The sequence below is a fragment of the Cydia strobilella genome, chromosome 17 (assembly GCF_947568885.1).
Source record: "Cydia strobilella chromosome 17, ilCydStro3.1, whole genome shotgun sequence".
Lineage (NCBI taxonomy): Eukaryota > Metazoa > Arthropoda > Insecta > Lepidoptera > Tortricidae > Cydia > Cydia strobilella.
Window position 1 is genome coordinate 13,126,124 of NC_086057.1, and position 19,742 is coordinate 13,145,865.

Genomic DNA, 19,742 nt, shown 5'->3' on the forward strand with positions numbered 1-19,742 from the left:
GTACTGTCGGTGTATGGATTGAGCGGCCGTCTCATTCAGGCACTGAAATCGCTCTATGAGGATTCCAGTGCTTGTGTGAGAGTAAACGGGTCGTACACTGAGTGGTTTAGCATCGAAAAGGGTGTTAGGCAGGGATGTGTAGCGTCACCGTGGCTGTTTAATCTGTTCATGGACAGTAGTTTGCATGATTTGAGAAATGATGAATGTGGGCTGAGAATGAGTGGGCTACCCGTCAAATGTCTTCTTTACGCTGATGACCTGGTATTGCTAGCGTCATCGGGTGAAGAGTTGCAGGAGATGGTAACTAGAATGCATGGATCTTTTGAAAGGAAAGGAATGAAAATAAATGTAAGTAAGACGAAAGTTATGGTATTTGAAAAGGAGGAATATATGACAAACTGTGGAATTTTGATTGGTCAAGAAAGAGTACTCGTAGAACAAGTGAAAGAGTTTGTGTATCTGGGAACATTAATAATAATGATAAAATGCTTTATTGTGCACACTACATGAAAAAAAAGATACAGACATTGAGAAAAGATATAAATTGGTAGGTAACAACAGGCGGACTTATCGCTAAACAGCGATCTCTTCCAGCCAACCTTCAGATAGAGAGATGGCGAACGAAACGGTAGTTATCGGGTGGTGCAAAATAAAGAAAACAATAAAAATATAATATAATACATATACTACACATATATAGTTAAATTAGACTACATGTATTATTGTATACAAATATATATATATATATATATATATATATATATATATATATATATAAATATAAATATATAGTATACATATATATATATATAAATGACAAAGTAAGCCATAATAACGACAAATAAATTAAAGGACAACAGGATCATTATGAAATAGACAAGTAATGATCTTTTAATAGGTTTTTAAAAATGGGGAGTGATTTAGCACGTCTAATATTAATGGGCAAATTATTCCAGAGCCGGACAGCACGAAAACGCATTGTTTCCTACTATAGTAAACTATTACGATAATTCTGGTTGGTTAATAAAGGATGTCTTTGAACGACGTAAGATAATAATTACGTTTCATCTATTTCATTATACAGAATTAGGTTAAAACTGCAATAGGGTTTAACATAATAAATACGTCTTATTATAGTGTTACGCCGCCGAAGTCTTAACAAATTATCCTTAGCTATTTTGTTGCAACTAACACTTTTTACTATTTAGATTTAACAATTTGTTATGGTTTTGATCTTATTTTGATACGACCTTTGAAGGTCGCTAACTCTCATTGGCGCATGCGAAATGAAGTGAGTCGTGCACGTGATCCGCGCCAATCACCAAGACGCTGGTCACGGTCGTGTCGAAACCAGTTTGATGCTATAATAAATTGTTACATTAGAATCTACCTCTTAGTCATTTTGACACATGAATAAAGACGTCTGCGTATCTTTAACGTGTTAATTATATAACTTGAGCGAAGTTGGCAAATGTGGTGGTTAATTAGCGAAGTCTGGAGATCTTGAGACTTACGCAGCGTCTTACGTAAGCGAACAACTCGCGAACGCGAAACGAAGCGGCGCGATAGGCCCACGGCGTTCGCGTTGGCAACGAGATCGTAAAAATATAAATATAGTAATATCAAAGGATTAATTCGCCCCGCGCCGTATCGCTTCGCTTCGCGTTCGCGTATTGTTCGCCTACGTAATACGCTGCGTTAGTTTCGTTTAATTAATACAAACATAGCCTAAACTTCAGTACAAACTCAGTTGTTTTGGTTCGTAAATAGTGTACAAGTTAAAATTGCCCGAACGTTCAATAATGTGCCGTAAAACAACCTAACTTTAGTCCAGTGCTACAACTATCGTCCACAAGTTCACTTCTTTTTGGTTTTGCCTGAGTTTTACCTTACTTTTATAAAAATATTTTGCCCTAGAACTGCGACATTCAAATAATATTCACATCTAACCAAATATATTTTAATTTTGTACCATAGTTGGGAGCTTTTGGACTGTAGTTTGGGTGTTTTATGGTATTTTGGTAACGGTTTTAGCCATTGAAAAACCTTTCAACCTACCTTGATCCTACTATTACCTTGAGGTAAATAGCATGGATCTAAAATAAGGGGAACTTCGAAAATCGTATTTCTCGTGCATCTATCCTAATCTGTGTCACCAAGGAGGTCCAATAATATTTCCAAATTTCAATGTTCGCGATAGCTCCCGTGTCATGAAATTACCTCTAAGTAGTCTAAGTCCACATCTGATCTGACTGATACGACCTTCAAATATTCATGAAAAGAGCATACTCTCATCTTAAAGTCTGGCAACGCTCTGGTCAGCAGCAGTCTGGTGGTGTAGCTGGAGATAGATATAGAGATCTTTCTCTATCTCGTAGCAGGTGTCCATCATCATTATCATTATCATATCAGCCGAAAGACGTCCACTGCTGGACATAGGCCTCCCCCAGGGACCTGCATAACGACCAGTATTGCGCCGCTCTAATCCATCGGCTCCCTGCGACCTTAACCAGATCGTCGGACAATCTTGTTGTGGGTCTTTTCCAGCTGCGTTTTCCAGTTTGCGGTCGCCACTCAAGAACCATGCAGGCTCCATGGGCGATAGTAATAGCTTACCATCAGGCGATTGTACGTAAACGTTATGTACCTCTTTCTCTTTATCTTATCAATTGTCATGCTTGCATCCTCTGCTTTTGCTTCCAGGAGTCCAGGGTCGGACAATCGTTCTTCCATTCGCACGGTCTGCGGCATTTTTGTGACCAGTGCGAGGAAAATCCTGACCTACTATAATGTTTTAAATCTATTTCATGGAAGAAAATAATTTAAACACGCAATTCAAGAAATCTCAATTAAGGACACAAATCGATTCGCCAAAGAAATTCCATTTTAATCGGCACAGTTTCTGGCTCGTAAAAATAATAGACCGGCGAAACTGCGCGAAATCACAATCATAGCACGTGGAGCCGATGCAATTAATTGGTTTGTAGATGCAAGTGCATGCACGTGAGTCATATGACCTTGAGTTAGGTCAAGTTCGAAGAAAATGGGCGACGATGACTGCTTCCCATCAGGCGGCTCGTCTGCTCGTTTGCTGAATATCACATAAAATATATATATATATATATATTAAAAGCATATTAAGGAATTTATTTGCCTACTGTTTGACTGTTTCCGTTGTGTAGGTAGTCAACTAAAGTACCTAACGAAGTAGTAACGAAAGTCGGTCATGTATTCAGATAATTTTTATTGTTAAAGGTGACATTCGCATGTCAACTGCAGCTGCATTATTGTTGTGATATTACTGCAGCGGCGTTGCAAATGACAATTTTCGTGATAAAATAAGTGATTTTCGCCGCCGCATTACTGCCGCGATTATGACATTCCGAATCCGTCGCTCATTTAGTCAAGGAAATTGACTGATACGACACAGCAACCGCATCAAGGCCGCAGCAGTAGTGTCGCAACAGTAATGCAGCTGCAGTTGTCATACGAACGTCATATTGACTATGACATTCATTACTGTTGCGGCAATGCTGCTGCGGCTACTATCAAGATTCATAATGTGATCGAAATACATAGAACAAGAAAACCATGAATTGTCATATAGATTTATAATTAGATACTTTCGTTACACAAAGGAATCTATTCAGTATAACTATGACACAAAATTTACCTTACCTGAACATTAAATCATAATAGTCAATTTCGATAAGAGATCACGTACTTAGGTACTGAGTCAGACATTCCAATAATTAATAACTTTATTAAGGTACTTAAACACATTTATCTTAACCAATGCGCAATATTTTTCACGAATAAAATATGCACCTAATAATAACCTAGGTTTGTGCAAGCGCTAGACTTATATTGACCGGGATATAGACCGTGATTACCTTTTGTATTATTTGTGAGCTCCCGATATTTCAAAACTCTAATTGTGCAAGCGCGTCAAAATTATGCAAAATTATCAAAGATATTTTTTTCCTGCCTGCGATTCTACCTGCCCTGCCACAGGTAATTGATAGCGGTCAAGTTGATTGTAAACATTGGAAACTTGATCTTAAAACTATTTCTCGAGTGGATATAATCATACTTATATTTGATTGGAATTGGCTTGTTCTAGTGCCAAAGCATCAATTGGCATTCAATTTGATTTGCATTTGATCATAAATTGAGTATTGACCAGCAGAATTAAGGCTCATACCCGATATAGGTACTCATACCAATCATACCTTTGGCTAAAACCGCAAACGTTACTTGGTAACTCCATTTCAAGGACATTAGGATTTGCAACTTTAGGCAACAAAACCAAAAGTTGCAAATCCCTTAACTCATTTGGAGGAAATGACTTTTAGCCGATGACGACGTGTCTAACGTGTCTTTGCTCGAGTCTTTTTTTTCATAGCAGAAATTTCCAAACTGGATGGTTCTATAGTAAAGTTATAGGTAGGTGTTTTGGTTTGTCAAATTTAAAGTTAAATGCCGATTTATACTGGCTTGAGACTAAGACCGTTTTATGCTTCATCTTTTTATTAATCCTTCTCTGAAACCTCACAACTCAAGGTCTCGAAGAGGCGACAATGGGCTAATAAAAAAATAATAATAATACGATTTGTTGCTATGGAGTCTTTATGAAAAATGCACCTCCTTTATTATGCGAAAACGCGAAAAAATATTTTAAAATTAATTTTTACGCGCACATTTTCGTAAAGATTTGAAGACTACTGTGTAAAAATTAAATTTATATATAGGAAACTAGCTTATTAAGATTGTTTCCATATCGCCATTAAGGAAAATATTGCGATCACTGGACCGTGTATAAGGATCGATCAACCATGCTTGGCGCGCACCAATGGTGCTGATGCATGCTAGTACAGATTGGGATCATATGGATTCTGAGCACGATAGTTTTAGCAAGAAATGGGGCACGGAGAAGGACAAAGTACTACGGGCTCGTTTACTTGAGTCGAGGTAGTCAGAAAGGACGCATCGTTGTACTTATGCAATTAGGAATGTTTAGAGTATCTAGTAACCATACGAGAAGAACTATCATTAATGTTTGATGATGCACTCGTTATATCGCTTAGACTTTCTTGTACCGTCATAATATTGGTAGTTGTGGTAGGTACAGACTTGCCTGGATTCTGTAGCTAAGCATGCTGCAATAAGCGGGTGCCTACCTCACGCAATTATTAATAGATAGCGTCCACGCTTATTCGTCAACAGGATAATTCGTAAGCAAATTAAAGAAAAATAAACATTAGCAAGCAAAGAGGTAAAGTAATCAAACAAAATTATGCAATCATGATGTCACAACGAGCGAAAAGATAGGTATTTTATTAAAACTCAAATATTAAATCGACGTTACACTTGGCCATATTTGCTTAGATGGTTGTGTTGCGCTGTTCTTAGTATTCCTATATTATTTTTGAGCGCGACTGGTAGGTGGTGGGTGCCTATCGGCTATGGGTGCCTATTCGCTATTTGCGTTGACCGAAAAATCATGCAGTTCACATTTTGCCATGTCACCTCATTTATCTGTTCTTCTCTAACGACGCCATTAGAGATGGGAGCTATTTGCGCTAATACCAACAAATAGGTATATTTCATGTATCTCAGCATTATTATTTACAACGACGGGACTTAATCGCGTAAAATAGTTTTAAATTTACCTCCGACGTTTCGAGGACGGCGTTGTCCCCGTGGTCTCGGAGAAGACTGGCTAAAGTTGACATCAACATCTTCTAGGCGCGCGAGTTTTTCGAACTACCCGCACTTGGTCTTGTTTATTAACTTCGTCGTCGTTGTAAATAATAATGAGTAAAAATCGTGAAAGTTTAAATCAGTGTTTTATCTCAGCATTGGTCTCATGTCTCATCTATCTATCTCAGGTTTGTATGGAGAATAACAAGACAATTAATATGCGTTTTTAATATTTTCGCTGTGTCGTGTTTCGACTTGTCGTCGTTGGGTTTATAATCCAAACCCTTATGTTTGGATTATAAATAATTGGTTTTATTCGTGAACATTCGATGCTAATCACCACCGGTTTTTATTTTTAAATTTAATAACCCGAGAAAATAAATACAAAAGAAACCTTTTGTTATGTCTAGAAACTCACAAAAAGTTAAGGAAACTTTAGAATCATTAACATGTCTATGGTAAATAAAACAATCTTCATGCTTTGCTCCATGCATGCTGAAGTGTGTGTGGTGGGAGATTACAAGATAGAATTAGGAACAGTGTGATAAGGGAAAAGTGTGGACTGAACGAAGATGTAGAGACAAAAATTGAGAAAGGTATGTTGATATGGTTTGGACACGTGGAAAGAATGAATGAAAGAGGGCTAACAAAGAGAGTGTATAGGGGAGAAGTAGAAGCGGGAGTTGGAAGGGGTCTGATCAGATCGAGAAAATCCTGAAGAAATACCAGGTCAACAGCACCCTAAACCGGTGAGCGTGTATGTCAGGAATTCAGGATCGTAGCAAGTGGAAATCCGTGGTCTCTGCCTACCCCTCCGGGAAATAGGCGCGATTATATGTATATTATGTATCATCATAATTTAAGGGCCTGGCTCTTGTCAGACGCCAGTTTTCGCGGTGCTCGGCTAACTTCTTTAGGTCCCTGTAAGACATTTTTTGCTTTTCTTTTTAGTTGTTGTTTTAGTTGTTGCTCGTGCTTTTCTTCTTCCTCTAGCTTCGATCGGAAATATCTTAATGAATAAAATTATATTTCGCCGGCATTCAGGGATAAGTATAGAATTTAACGAAAAATAATAATTTTGAACTGCGTATCTATCAAAAATCATTTTTTTTTACAAAATTAACGCCATTGTGCCGGTTTTTCTATCGAGTCATTGAAACTTAACAAAAAATACTCTTTTTTACAAAACAGTGGAAAAACCAGCAATTTTGTTTAAATTTACTGTTGAGGTTGACAATAACGCAAGTGTCATTTTTCCTGTCATAATAACAAAATGGTGGATCATTAGCTATGAAAACGATTAGAAGACTCAGGCGAGCGAGGCGAAAATATATTATTGTTAAGGCGACTAATTTCCTCAATAACCTTGGGCAGCCCGTTGGTACAATATCAATCATATAATTATGTAGACGATACTAAATAATACAAAACAATCGCATATATATGATCTTATTGGTTCCAGAGATGAGAGAGATGAGATTTACACATACGCTCTTAGATGCAGCCTAGAAAGTCTGATACACATACGCCTTAACATCCTCATCCTATTTAACTATTATTCTGCCCTCGTGCTTTTAAAATACTCTATCCAATCAGGAAATTACGGTACATATACAATGAAACTCTACAATATAAAGTCCAGTATCCAACAATAGATGATTCAGGTAATATGAAACACAACATCATGCTCATGTATAGGTAATAAGTTAGAAATTCCGGTAAGGCATAATATTTTTAGTTAGACACACGTGATTCCTGTAGCAGACTTTCTTACATAAGACATGTGGAGAGGACTGTTCAGATTTTAAATATGATATTGATTAGATATTCTCGGTCGCGGTAATATTAGTAAAGCAATGATGATAGGTAAAGTCGGAACGCAATTTTGCCGGCAACACACAACCCCTCTGGTGTTGCGGGTGTCCATGGGCGACGGTAATCGTGTACCATCAGACAATTCGTCTGTTCCTTTGCCTCCTATATTATTAAAAAAAGTCAAATTTAAGGTTTAGAAATTACTATTTTGTAAAATTAGTATTGGTAATTTGGTTATCAACACAATCAGGGACTGCACATTTTAATATTCATTGCTATTTAATAACTAATAACTATTTTGGATAGCGGTCATATGGAGGAGGTCAAGGCCCCTTCGTCGTGTGAAGGTCCCATTTAACACATACCCCACCACGGAATTTTACGCCCTGATTCGGTTTCCACCCCTTTGAGGACCGTGTATGACGCAAGCGCCAAGGATGGTCACGGAAAGTGTCTTAATGACACTCTTTTGCCAGGCCCAAAGTTGCAAAATAATATACTCGATTTATTAATTCGGTTTCGTTGGCATGCTGTCGTTTTCACTGGGGACATTAAACATAGTAATTTACTATACTATACTTACTTCTTTGCACTCTACCACGCACATGTAACGCGTCGCACTCAAACTTGAAGGCTCGAAGTATCGAAGGCATCAGCGGAGCACGAGCTGTTGCTGGAGTTATTAAAGGTGCCATAGCGGAGGCACTTCGCGAAGCCGCCGTCTTCAAGGCACGGCAGCATTCATCAGCGACTGCACATTTTAATATCCACTGATGTTGAATAATAGGTACTATCATACTTACTTCTTTAACAATAGAATGTTGCTCCAAATAGACATACTCGTCGCACTCAAGCTCGACGGAAGTATCGAAGGCATCAGCGGAGCAGGAGCTGTTGGTCGAGTTACTGAAGGTGCCATAGCGGAGGCACTTCGCGAAGCCGCCGTCTTCGAGGCGCGGTATGGTGTAGTTCAACGCGTCAGGGTTGTCAACGCATTCAGGGACTGCACATCTGTAACAAAAAAAAAAAGAATTTTAATAATATGACTGAGTAGCTACATAAATTTCTCTTTATATTAATAGAATGCGTAGATTTGGAGTAAGAATCGAATTTCTATTGTATGACACTTTTTTCTGCGGTTTCCGAGGTTTTCCAAGCGTCAGATGGCCTGGACATGAAAACAGAACTAAATTTTAAAGACTGTTCCAGAAATTTCGAGCGTTGTCTTAGTTAGGTTGTACTAATGTTAGTTAAGTTTACGTGCTGACGCGATCGCTTGGACAGGTCTCCACGGAAGACCAGCGTCAAGATACCTGAAAGGTAACTTGACATCAAGCTGAGGGGAGACCTTTTCAGTGACGTTTATGTTTTATATTAATAAAAGTGTATTACATTTAAGCAATACTGTAAGCGTCCTAAATAAATTTATTTTCTTTCTTTCTTTCTAATAACTTAATATATGTATTATTTTATGTAAACAATCTGTAATGGATATCTGATAACGGATGTACCATTATACAGTTGTAGCCTTCATTAAATTCTCATCACTACACCTTATAAAAAAAAGTCCCCCGCCGCGTCTGTCTGTTTGTGTGTATGTATGTTCGCGATAAACTCTAAGACTACTAAACGGATTTTCATGTTGTTTTTTGTGAACTTCGGTGTTCGCGGTAGGCCTTCAGACACCTCAGCCTCAAGTTATTTATAGTCAATAAGCAACTTATGGGCCGCATGGACATAATCACTGTGTTCCATGTATCCGGTCTTTTAGTAAAAGTTAATGACAGGATAGGGTAAGATCCAGTGGCGCCTTAAAAACAGGTTATGGTACAGTCTGTTAGAATTTGCTGTATTTTGTAGCAATATTTGTGAGGGGGCAGATGGGATGGAGCCTCACTCATCAGGATGTTGCAAATTAAAAGCAGGTACCAGGGACGACGATATTTTTTATATGAAACAAGACACCTGTAACAAAACAGGCACGAGATTAGCCCTCCGATGCAGTTACACGTGTGTAAAGCACTTTCTTAAATTACTTAAATATTGTAAAACTTACAATTTATGTGCCTTTAGAATGTAATTAGGTAATCAAGATATGCTTGGTTACTAGGTCCGTGATCGTGCACTATTACACTGCACCTATTGTAACTAAATAAATATTTAGAACACAATCACTTATGAACGAAAAAATACGCTGTTTCTCAAGAAACGACATTGACCACGAACGCTATAAAGGGTTCGATACGTCGGGATGTATTATAAATTTAATACCGACATAATCCGTTTTCATAGTTTTAAACTTACTCCCTATTAAAAACTGTAATAGATGAGAAAAAGTGACGAAGCCCTCCAGTGGTGAAGGCCGGACGGACTACTTAAAAAACACAAATCAAAATATTTAATAAAAATTTTTACTCCCTATTATAAAGAGCCATATATCAGTCACATCATGTACAGTCGAGTTCATAAATATGTATAAATTTTTTCACCTTATTGCAATGGATTAAGGTGAAGAAATGTACACATATTTATGAACTCGACTGTACGACAACTGGTGAAGCGAGGAGCTGTGTTATAGTTATTTGTTATACAAGGGTGCAAAGTTGTATTTTACCCGCGAGTGTGGAATTGAAACACGAGTAAGAGAAAGGATTCTATAGTTGAACCACGAGCGAAGCGAGTAGTTCTAAAATAGAATCCTGAGCGTAGCGAGTGTTTTAACACACGAGAAGTAAAATACACTTGCACCCGTGTGTAACACAAAACTTTTCCCCTCACTATAGCGAGGAAAGTGCAACATCCACAGGCGTCAGATCATCTTCATCACTGGAATCACTCATTTTTTTAACGATAATACGATATTATAACAGAAAACTCTGGAAGTTGTGTATTTTTACGTGTCGGAGTCGGTGAGAAATTTTTTGTTGACAATGTTGACATTTTTGACGATGCGTTTTGAAATCGCATCGACTCAACTTGTGCGTTCAGAATTACATTCAAAATCATTTTAAAAAACAAATGTTTCTTATGGAATTTAAGGTTTATGACTTAAAATCATTAAATAAAGCTAAATTTGGTATTTTTTATTAAATTCTCAAACCATTTATTTATGATAATGAATATCGAACGAACCATTATTATGAGCGTTTTACGTTTTGTTATCTGTCAAGCTACTTAAACACGCTCCATCCAAGATCAAATTACTTTCCCCACTAGTGGATAAAATGCGTTTTTTCCCGCTTGTTTTAAAGGATAAAAGACGGCTTTCCGAGCTAGTGAGGGGAAAAATATATTACGATCACTAACGAATCCGATATGCAGGTATTTTCTAATGATAACAGAAAATATTTAAGCCTGGTGCAGTTTGTAATGAGATGACAGTTCAGATTTTAGATAACGGTTTTATTTGACAGCTCAACAAATTATGTGTTAAAATCCTGAGTGACTTTTGGTCCCAACCGTACTATTTACCTGTTGCTCTGAATAAGTAACTAGGTACCTGTACAGTTGAAGTATTTAATAAGTAGTATTAGTTATTGGGTTTTAATATGCGAAGTATTTTAAGTCTAGTACTAAGTGTAGGCATTTCACTGTGAGCAGTGTAGTGTGAGTAATGTTACGGAAAGTAAAAGTAGAATATTGTTTATTGTTTATAAGGGTGACTAGTACTCATTCAGGCTCATTTACGGTGCGAGAACTCGCATGCGCTTTAAATGTATTGTGGTAGGTATTTGATCGGTCGGCTGAATTGGATGTACACTCAATAGTCGGAAATGTAACTAAAATCATCTAAACGAGCCCTATCCTTTAAGAGTAAAATCATAAACTAAAACCCTGCGTAGGGGAAAGTTGCTATCATTGGACCCCTTAATTTCGCTGCCTTATAATTTACACAATTCATGTAAGAAATTAAAACAAGTTTGATAATTTTGAACCATTGAAATATCTCGTATATCTTTATTCGTTACCTTACAGACAAATGAATACAGTTTAGTAATCTAGGAGAAAAAACGTGAAAAGGATTTTTCGCACTGTTGCCTTGTTTGGACCAGGGTCACCTTTAGGACCACGGAGTCACCATCAATGGACTTAGGATTTATTTGCTGATGGTCCAAGCAGATGTTATAGAAATTGTCATTTTTATTTCTTTTAATATATTTTTCCTTTTTTATTTGCGTGGAAACAATTATAAGTTAATAAATATATAAATGGAAGATGATGTATGGTAGCCTTCTTTAGATGACATTTTTAAAACTGTTTTTTTTTTGCCATGATTGGACCGGTCCGATGATAGGACATACATGCGGTCCATTGATAGCAACTAGGTATCAAATAACAAAAAAATAAAAATAACTGGCCAGAAACTACTATTATAAATTTAATGATTAATAGATTTCTAACCATCATACGTCAATACACTTAAACAAATGCAAATATAATGACACTTATTTTATTTGCGTTTCTCTTTCGCGTAGTTATTACATCGCCAACGCTCTAAACACACTTGCTCACGTCACTCCGGTCACTCGTCGCCGAGAAGCTCGGCGCGACTGAGGAAGCGGTGGGGCCGCTTGGATCGCTCAAGGACACTTTGTACCTTGTCTATCTCTGTCTAGCATGCGTAGGTTTTAAAATATTTAAATGGTCCATTCAAAGCGCCGGTCCAATGATAGCAACCTTCCCCTAATAGTACCTACCAGTCATGGCGTTATCACAAGGTAACTGCTACCAGCAAACGTAAAAAATACTGACGTCAATTGAGGGGTGGAGTGGTGTGATGACCTCCCCGAGCGGGAGACGGGGGGAAGTTTGGGTGGGCTTCGGCCCGCCCAAAGGTCCGTCTGTCTCCTCTGGTCCACCCTGGGCAACGTCACTAGCGACTGGCATTCGTGCCTCTTTCTAGTCACGGCTAACATCCACACTGGTGTTGTCAGCAGGAGTGGGTTACTGCTGACAACCTACACACAACCCACCTGTGCTAGGACCTGCACAGTTGAGCGCCGTAAGCAAGGATGACGGGATCCTGGCGATTGAGCCATTGCCAACCCGCGTGGCAACACGTCTGCTTCGGCCCGAATTTCGGGCGAAACGGTGGCCCGGGCTACTAGCCACAGTCCGGGAAATGGTCTAGTGAGGTACCGTAGGTGGACTCACGGCAAGAAGTGGGAGGGCCGCAGAGGTAGTTTCGGCTGCTGATGTGGTGGTGAAAGGCCATGCTGAGGAGATTCGTTTAGGTGATTCTGGCGGAGGGCGTCTGACCTGGGCGACCCTACGTCCCACCTTCACAAATTTCCGATGTCGCGCAACTAGCCAACTTCTCACTTCTATACCCGAGTCGGTGTCCTAACGACTGAAAGCACCTTTTATATGTGCCGGTAAGCGTTCCCAATGTTGTGGGCCCTTGTAGGGTGGGAGCCGATGAGGATGAAGATAAAACGTACGAACTATGGATAACAGGTCGAACGAAAACCCCCAAGCTGATCCAGCAGCGTTCATCGCTAATGGTGAAGCCACACATGCGAGACAAGCTGTCCCAGAGACAGTGCGTCAAGCAAACCACCCGGCTGGTCAGCAACCTAGTTCATCTGGGGAGCAGACTGGCCCAAACACATTCCAGGACTGGCAGGTAGTGGACCGCAGGCCCAAGAAGCGACCCACTAGTGGGAAGCCTCACCCAGCCAGAGCCGGGACTTCTTCCTCTTCCAACCCACCCCCCCCTGTTCAACGTCAAGGTGGGGTGGCTAAGAAGAAGAAGAAAAATAAGAACCAGAGGCGCGCGGCTCGGCTAGCACGAGAGCAGCAACTGGGCACCACACAGACACACACACACACACAGACACACAACCCTGCAACCGAGGAGGGAGCACGGGCTTCTCAGAAGCCGGCACCCGAACCGGCGCCGAACAAGCAGGATGCTGCTGGCAAGCCTCCGCCGAAGGGGAAAGGTTCCATCCTACCCCCTAAGGCAGGAAGGTCGGCCAGTAGCCCTGCTGTTCCGACTGCAGTTCCACCCAAACGACGGCCAGGCAAGTTCGCACGAGCCACTGCTAAAAGGACGCGAGAAGAGTCCTTCTCCCCGCAAGGAGATAACAAAAAGCAGCGACTAGTGAGCCCCAGCCAACCGAAAGCGTCGTACGCACAAGCAGCGGCATCTGACCTGACGATCGTCATCACGGACGCAAAGTCGGGTAAGATCTCCGCTGAAACATCCCACGCCATTCTCCGCGGGTTGCACCAAGCAATCGTGGTGGAGGCGAGGAAGAACATCGTGGGAGCCCGGCCACCTAAATTCAAGGGTAAACCGGTTTTCGCTGAGGGGTAGCTGAGGGTCTTCGCAGAGGACGAATACTCGGCCGCCTGGTCTCAGCGATGCATCCAGTCCCTAACCTTGCCAGACATCTCCCTAACGGCAGTTCGCCAGTCGGAGATGGCAAGGAGAGTTAAGTGCGGGCTCCTTATACCCAACATCAACAACTCGTCCTGGGAAGACGTCCGTCAGGCAGCTGACGGACTGAAGTACCAGAATGAATGGGCCAAGGTCGGCACTTGGTCCATCATTGAGATACTGCGGCAAGACCAGGGGTGGTTTGTCGCCTTCACAATCCCCGAAGACCTCGTCCCCGCCTTTATGGAGAGGGGGAGATCCCTGAACTGTGGAGTGGGTAATGTCTACCTCAGGTTCAGGGGTCCCGGAGGCAAATACCTGGACCAGCCTCCCACCCTGCAGGACTCCACCCTAAGGGTAACGGGAGCACAGGTCCCTAGTCGACAGGCCCCGGGCACCCCCGGTCAGAGTAAATCTGCCTCCGGAGAGGAAGTTGCCCCCCCATCGATGCCCAAGCCAACGACAGCCGAACCCTCGGAGGATGAACTCCTTGGCACTGGTGACGAACCAGCCGGGACATCATCCGACGGTGAGTACCTGTCGGCTTGGATAGAGACGGGGCTGGCCGACATGTTGAAGGAGGGAGGGGAGATGCAAGACGGAGACCCCACCACCGACAACATGGACACCGGCTAGTGTCCTACAAGCAAACCTCCAGCACAGCGTGGCCGCTACGGCCCAACTGAGACGCTGCCTGGTAGGTTTGCCAACAGCCGTTGCCCTCCTACAAGAACCATGGGTGGGCAACGGTTACATACGCGGGCTCTCCGACACGAAAGGTAAGCTCTATTACTCCACGGTACACGCCGTCCCTAGGGCTTGTATCCTAACCACTAACAATATCATTGCACAACCGCTCACTGAGTTCTGTTCCAGAGACCTGTGTGCGATTAAACTACAAGTTCCACTGCCAACAGGCTGTCGCGACCTAGTCCTTGCCTCGGCGTACATGCCCGGAGAGGACGAGCCGCCGCCCGCCGAACTACAACGACTGGTCAGCCACTGCGAGAGAGCGGGCCTCGCATTAATCATCGGGGCCGACTCCAACGCACACCACCCGCTGTGGGGAATGGAGACCAGTAACAACAGAGGTAAGACACTTGTTGAATATCTTGTGACTACTAATCTAAACATTTTAAATGTAGGTGCCGAACCAACATTCGTAAACAAACGATGCAGGACGATTATTGACCTGACTCTGGCTTCGGAGGAGGTCAGTGAACTAGTCATGGGATGGCACGTCTCCCAGGAGGCCTCTTGCTCAGACCATAGATGGATTCGCTTCAATCTACTAGCATCTAGTGACACACCAACCGCCCGAAGGAATCCCAGGAAAACGGACCGAGCCACTTTCAGGAAGGTCCTAGGTGAAAGCCTCGACCTGCTTCCTCCGAGGGACGACTTCCGGGAACCGACTGAAATAGAACAGCAGGTAAACATCTTAACCGATGCCCTCGTAGACAGCTACCACAAGGCGTGTCCCTTAAAACCACCGGCAAGGACTGCCATAACGGGACACAAGTGGTGGGGTCCAGAACTGGAGAGACTCCGACGGAAAACCAGGAGACTCTTCAACAGGGCCATGAACACAATGGCCGAGGTAGACTGGGACAACTACTATGAAGCCAAGGCCAATTACAAAAAAAGACTGCGGTACTGGAGATCCTTATCATGGAGGAACTTCTGCAGCAGCATCGAAACACTAGACCACGCCAACCGTGTAAGGAAAACATTAGCGTACAAGATCACATCGCAATTGGGCTCACTCCGGAAACCCGATGGCACGTACACATCTTCCCCTGTAGAGACCCAACGCCTTCTCCTGGAAACTCACTTTCCAGGATGCGTAAGTCTCGCCGATGAAGATCAGCAGGATGAGGTATACAGTACAGCAGACAACAACTGGCAAATGGCGCACAGAGTCGTCACCGCTGAGAAACTCAGGTGGGCTATAAACAGTTTCCATCCCTTCAAGGCGGCTGGTCCGGATGGGATCTTCCCTGCTCTCCTACAGTGGGGTCTAGAGCCCATCCAGCAAACCCTGACCAACATCATGGCAGCATGCCTAGCCTGGGGGTACGTGCCCAGGAGATGGAGGGATGTGAACGTGATATTCATACCAAAACCAGGTAAGAATGACTACACGGCGGCTAAATCCTTCAGGCCCATCAGTCTCACATCATTCCTGCTGAAAACACTGGAAAAACTGTGCGACAGGGATTTGAGGGATCGAACGCTAAAGAACACACCGATGCACAACAACCAGCACGCGTACAGCTCAGGTAAATCCACAGAATCGGCACTACACATGGTCGTCAGCCGCATTGAGAGAGCCATCCATGCCAAAGAACTGTGCCTTGGCACCTTCATTGACATCGAGGGCGCTTTCGACAAGACCCACTTTACCAGCATAGGGAATGCCTTGGATAGCCACGGCGCGGAACCCGGACTAACAAAGTGGATTATGAACATGCTAAACAAAAGAACTATAAGGTATGCAGGTGAACCGCAGGCCGTGGCGGCGGTGCGAGGATGCCCTCAAGGGGGAGTCCTGTCACCTCTGCTGTGGAACCTAGTAGTCAACAACCTTATAACCAAACTGAACGAGAAACACTTCTACACAATAGGCTACGCTGATGATCTGGCAATATTAATATCAGGTAAATTTGCCAGTACAGTCTGCGATCTCACCCAGGCTGCTCTTCGGATTGTAGAACGCTGGTGTAGAGAATTCGACCTATCAGTCAACCCCACCAAAACAGAAATGGTAATGTTCACCAATAAAAGAGCGCTTGGCAACTTTACCAGACCAACACTTTTCCAAACCGAGCTACAGCTGACCGATGAAGTTAAGTACTTAGGGCTAACTCTCGACAGTAAACTCAACTGGAACAATCACATCAACAAACGTATAGACAAGGCGGGAGTTGTCTTTTGGCAATGCAGAAGGATGATTGGTAAGAGGTGGGGACTCAACCCAAAAATTACTCTCTGGCTCTATAAGACCATAATCCGCCCCTTACTCTGTTACGGTGCTCTGGTTTGGTGGCCAAGAACAAACCTAGGCAACGTACGAGACAAGCTACAAAGACTCCAAAGGCTCGCATGCGCGGCCACCACTGGCTGTACGAGGTCCACACCGACTGCAGCCATGGAGGTCATGTTAAGCCTTCCACCGCTGCACCTACACATACAACAAGAGGCCAGTCTCTCAGCGGTAAGGCTGCGAGCCCTTAACATATGGTCCAACATCATAGGAGCTCTTCACACAACTTGCCTGGATAAGGTATATGACGAATTTCCAGTGCTCAATTCGGGCACGGATCGGATTCATAAACAAGCTATCTTCGACAAAAGGTACAAAATACAGTTATACGAGGACGACAATTACGAAGGACTCAATCCTCGGGAGCTCAGAATCTTCACTGATGGGTCCAAAACAGACAGCGGATCGGGCTCTGGAACCTTCTCAGAAGACCTGAACATGTCAATCACCACTCCGCTAGGAGCCCATAACTCGGTATTCCAGGCTGAGTGCATGGGCATCATAAACGCGGCGGCTGCCATTACTGCAAGGAAGGTAGTAGGATCCTCCATCCGCATACTCTCCGACAGTAGAGCAGTCTTGATGGCTCTAAAAAGCCATATAGTCACATCCAAACTTATACACGAATGCCACGAACGACTAATGGAGGTATGTCATAACAATAAACAAAGTATAAATCTAGTAAATCAACCGTAGATTACAAAGCGTTTACTCAGTGCAGGGCTCGATTGAAAAATCTGATTAAGCAAGCGCATGAACATTATCGAAATCGGGTACAAAGTCATATGGAAAAAGATCCTAAATCATTTTGGAATTATATGAAATCTAAAAGAAGCAGCAGAGATACGAAAACAATACTAATGAATGGGGAACCTATGCCCAGGGAACAAGTGAGTAGTGAATTTGCTAGGTTTTTTCACTCCGTGTACAGCGTGGAGGAGCCAAAGTTAGAGGTAAGCGCCGCAATAATGGCAGCGGGCACTGAGAACAGCGCGGCGCGGGTTCAGGTTGACAGGCCTTCAACTACTTAAGCCAAAAAAATCTTCTGGTCCGGATGGTATTCCCTCGTACGTATTTAGGGACTGTAGAATGGTGCTGGCGGAGCCGCTATTGCACATCTTTAACCACTGTCTTAAGCTAGAAGTGTTCCCAGAAATTTGGAAAATGACTCGAGTGATACCGGTACCGAAAGGTGGATCAAAAGATAAGGCAGAGGATTATAGACCGGTGGCGGTTCTGTCGACGCCGGCAAAGGTATTTGAATCGGCTGTTCACAAAAAAGTGTATGAGCAGGTGAGCGCGCAGCTCACGGATGCGCAACACGGGTTTCGTCCGACACGAAGTACAGCCAGCAATCTTCTGAGTCACGTAGCGCAGATAATACCTATAGTAGATAGTGGGGGTCAAGCCGATACTGCTTACTTTGACTTTAAAAAAGCTTTCGATCTCGTCGATAACGACGTGTTGCTGTCAAAGTTGGCAGGCTTCGGTTTCACCCCACACTTACTTAATTTTTTTGCAGACTATATGAGGGACAGACAGCAATATGTAGAATATGAAGGGCACAGATCGAAACCTTATTTTACTAGATCAGGCGTAAGTCAGGGTAGCAATTTAGGGCCTCTCGAATTTTTATTAATGATAAACGACTTGCCTAAAACAGTAAAAGATGCTAAGTGTTTATTATTCGCAGATGACCTTAAGTTGTCCCTGGCGGTAAATAGTGATGATGACTGTAAAACGTTGCAGGCGGATATCGACAGAGTCGTACAGTGGAGCAAGAAAAATCTTTTACAGTTTAATACCAAAAAATGTATGACTATCTCTTTCTCTCGGGCGCGTACTCCCATTCAAAATAGTTATAAGGTAGATGGAGATTTAATGGTTAGAGTCACAGAAGTAAGGGATCTAGGAGTTAGTTTTAACACTGAGTTAACGTTTCGAAATCACATTTCGAATATATGTAAAAAAGCATTCAGAAATCTAGGGTTTGTACTAAGGATGGCTAATGGATTCACAAATACGAAGGCTATAACATCTCTGTATAATGCGTTGGTCAGAAGCCAGTTAGAGTACAATGCTGAAATATGGGCTCCACACGAAGCAAAGTATATTTTTATGTTAGAGCGGATACAAAATAAGTTTATTAGGTATATGTATATGAGGCAATACGGCGTATACCCGTTTTATCCGTTGATGTATCCGACGTTGTTTATTTTAGGCATGGTCGGATACAATCAGCTGAAAGTCAGAAGGGAGCTAGCACTCGTTACATATATCTTTAAGCTGCTTAGGGGTAAAATATACAATGCGGATATATTGGGGTCGGTGGGTATTTGTGTTCCGCGCACTTGCGGGGCGCGCCGTCGGCCCGAGCTGCTGGCCGTGCCGCGCGGGCGCACCAAACTGCTGCGCGAGGCGCCGATGGCGCGCGCCGTGCGTTCCCTGAACCTCATAGCCACGCATATAGACCTATTCTCATGTACGATGAGTGAATTCACAAAAGTAGCATTATTAAATCTTTGTTATATTGAATAGGTAGTTATGTAGGAATAAAATGATTTGTTAGATATAGGTACTGGTATTTTGTATGTTTATACATTTAACTTTTTGCTAAATTATCGCATTGGGTTGATCCCGTAATGATAATTGTATGTGTGGAAATAAAATAAAATAAAAATAAAAAAATAAGATCACCCTACAATGGATCAAAGGACACAGCGGATCCCGGGGTAACGATGCTGCGGACGAGCTTGCCAGGCAAGGATCGAGTGCGGGAGCGATTGGCCCAGA

The 19,742-nt window shown here is 42.5% G+C and overlaps 1 protein-coding gene across 1 annotated transcript in view; it reads right to left on the reverse strand.

Annotated features, from left to right (window-relative positions):
• LOC134749024 (organic cation transporter protein-like) overlaps positions 1–19,742 on the reverse strand; it is a 49,740-nt gene that overhangs the window by 22,973 nt on the left and 7,025 nt on the right. The window contains exon 2 of the mRNA XM_063683916.1: positions 8,322–8,529. Coding sequence (XP_063539986.1) covers positions 8,322–8,529 — 208 coding nt within the window. The remainder of the gene's footprint in view (positions 1–8,321; positions 8,530–19,742) is intronic.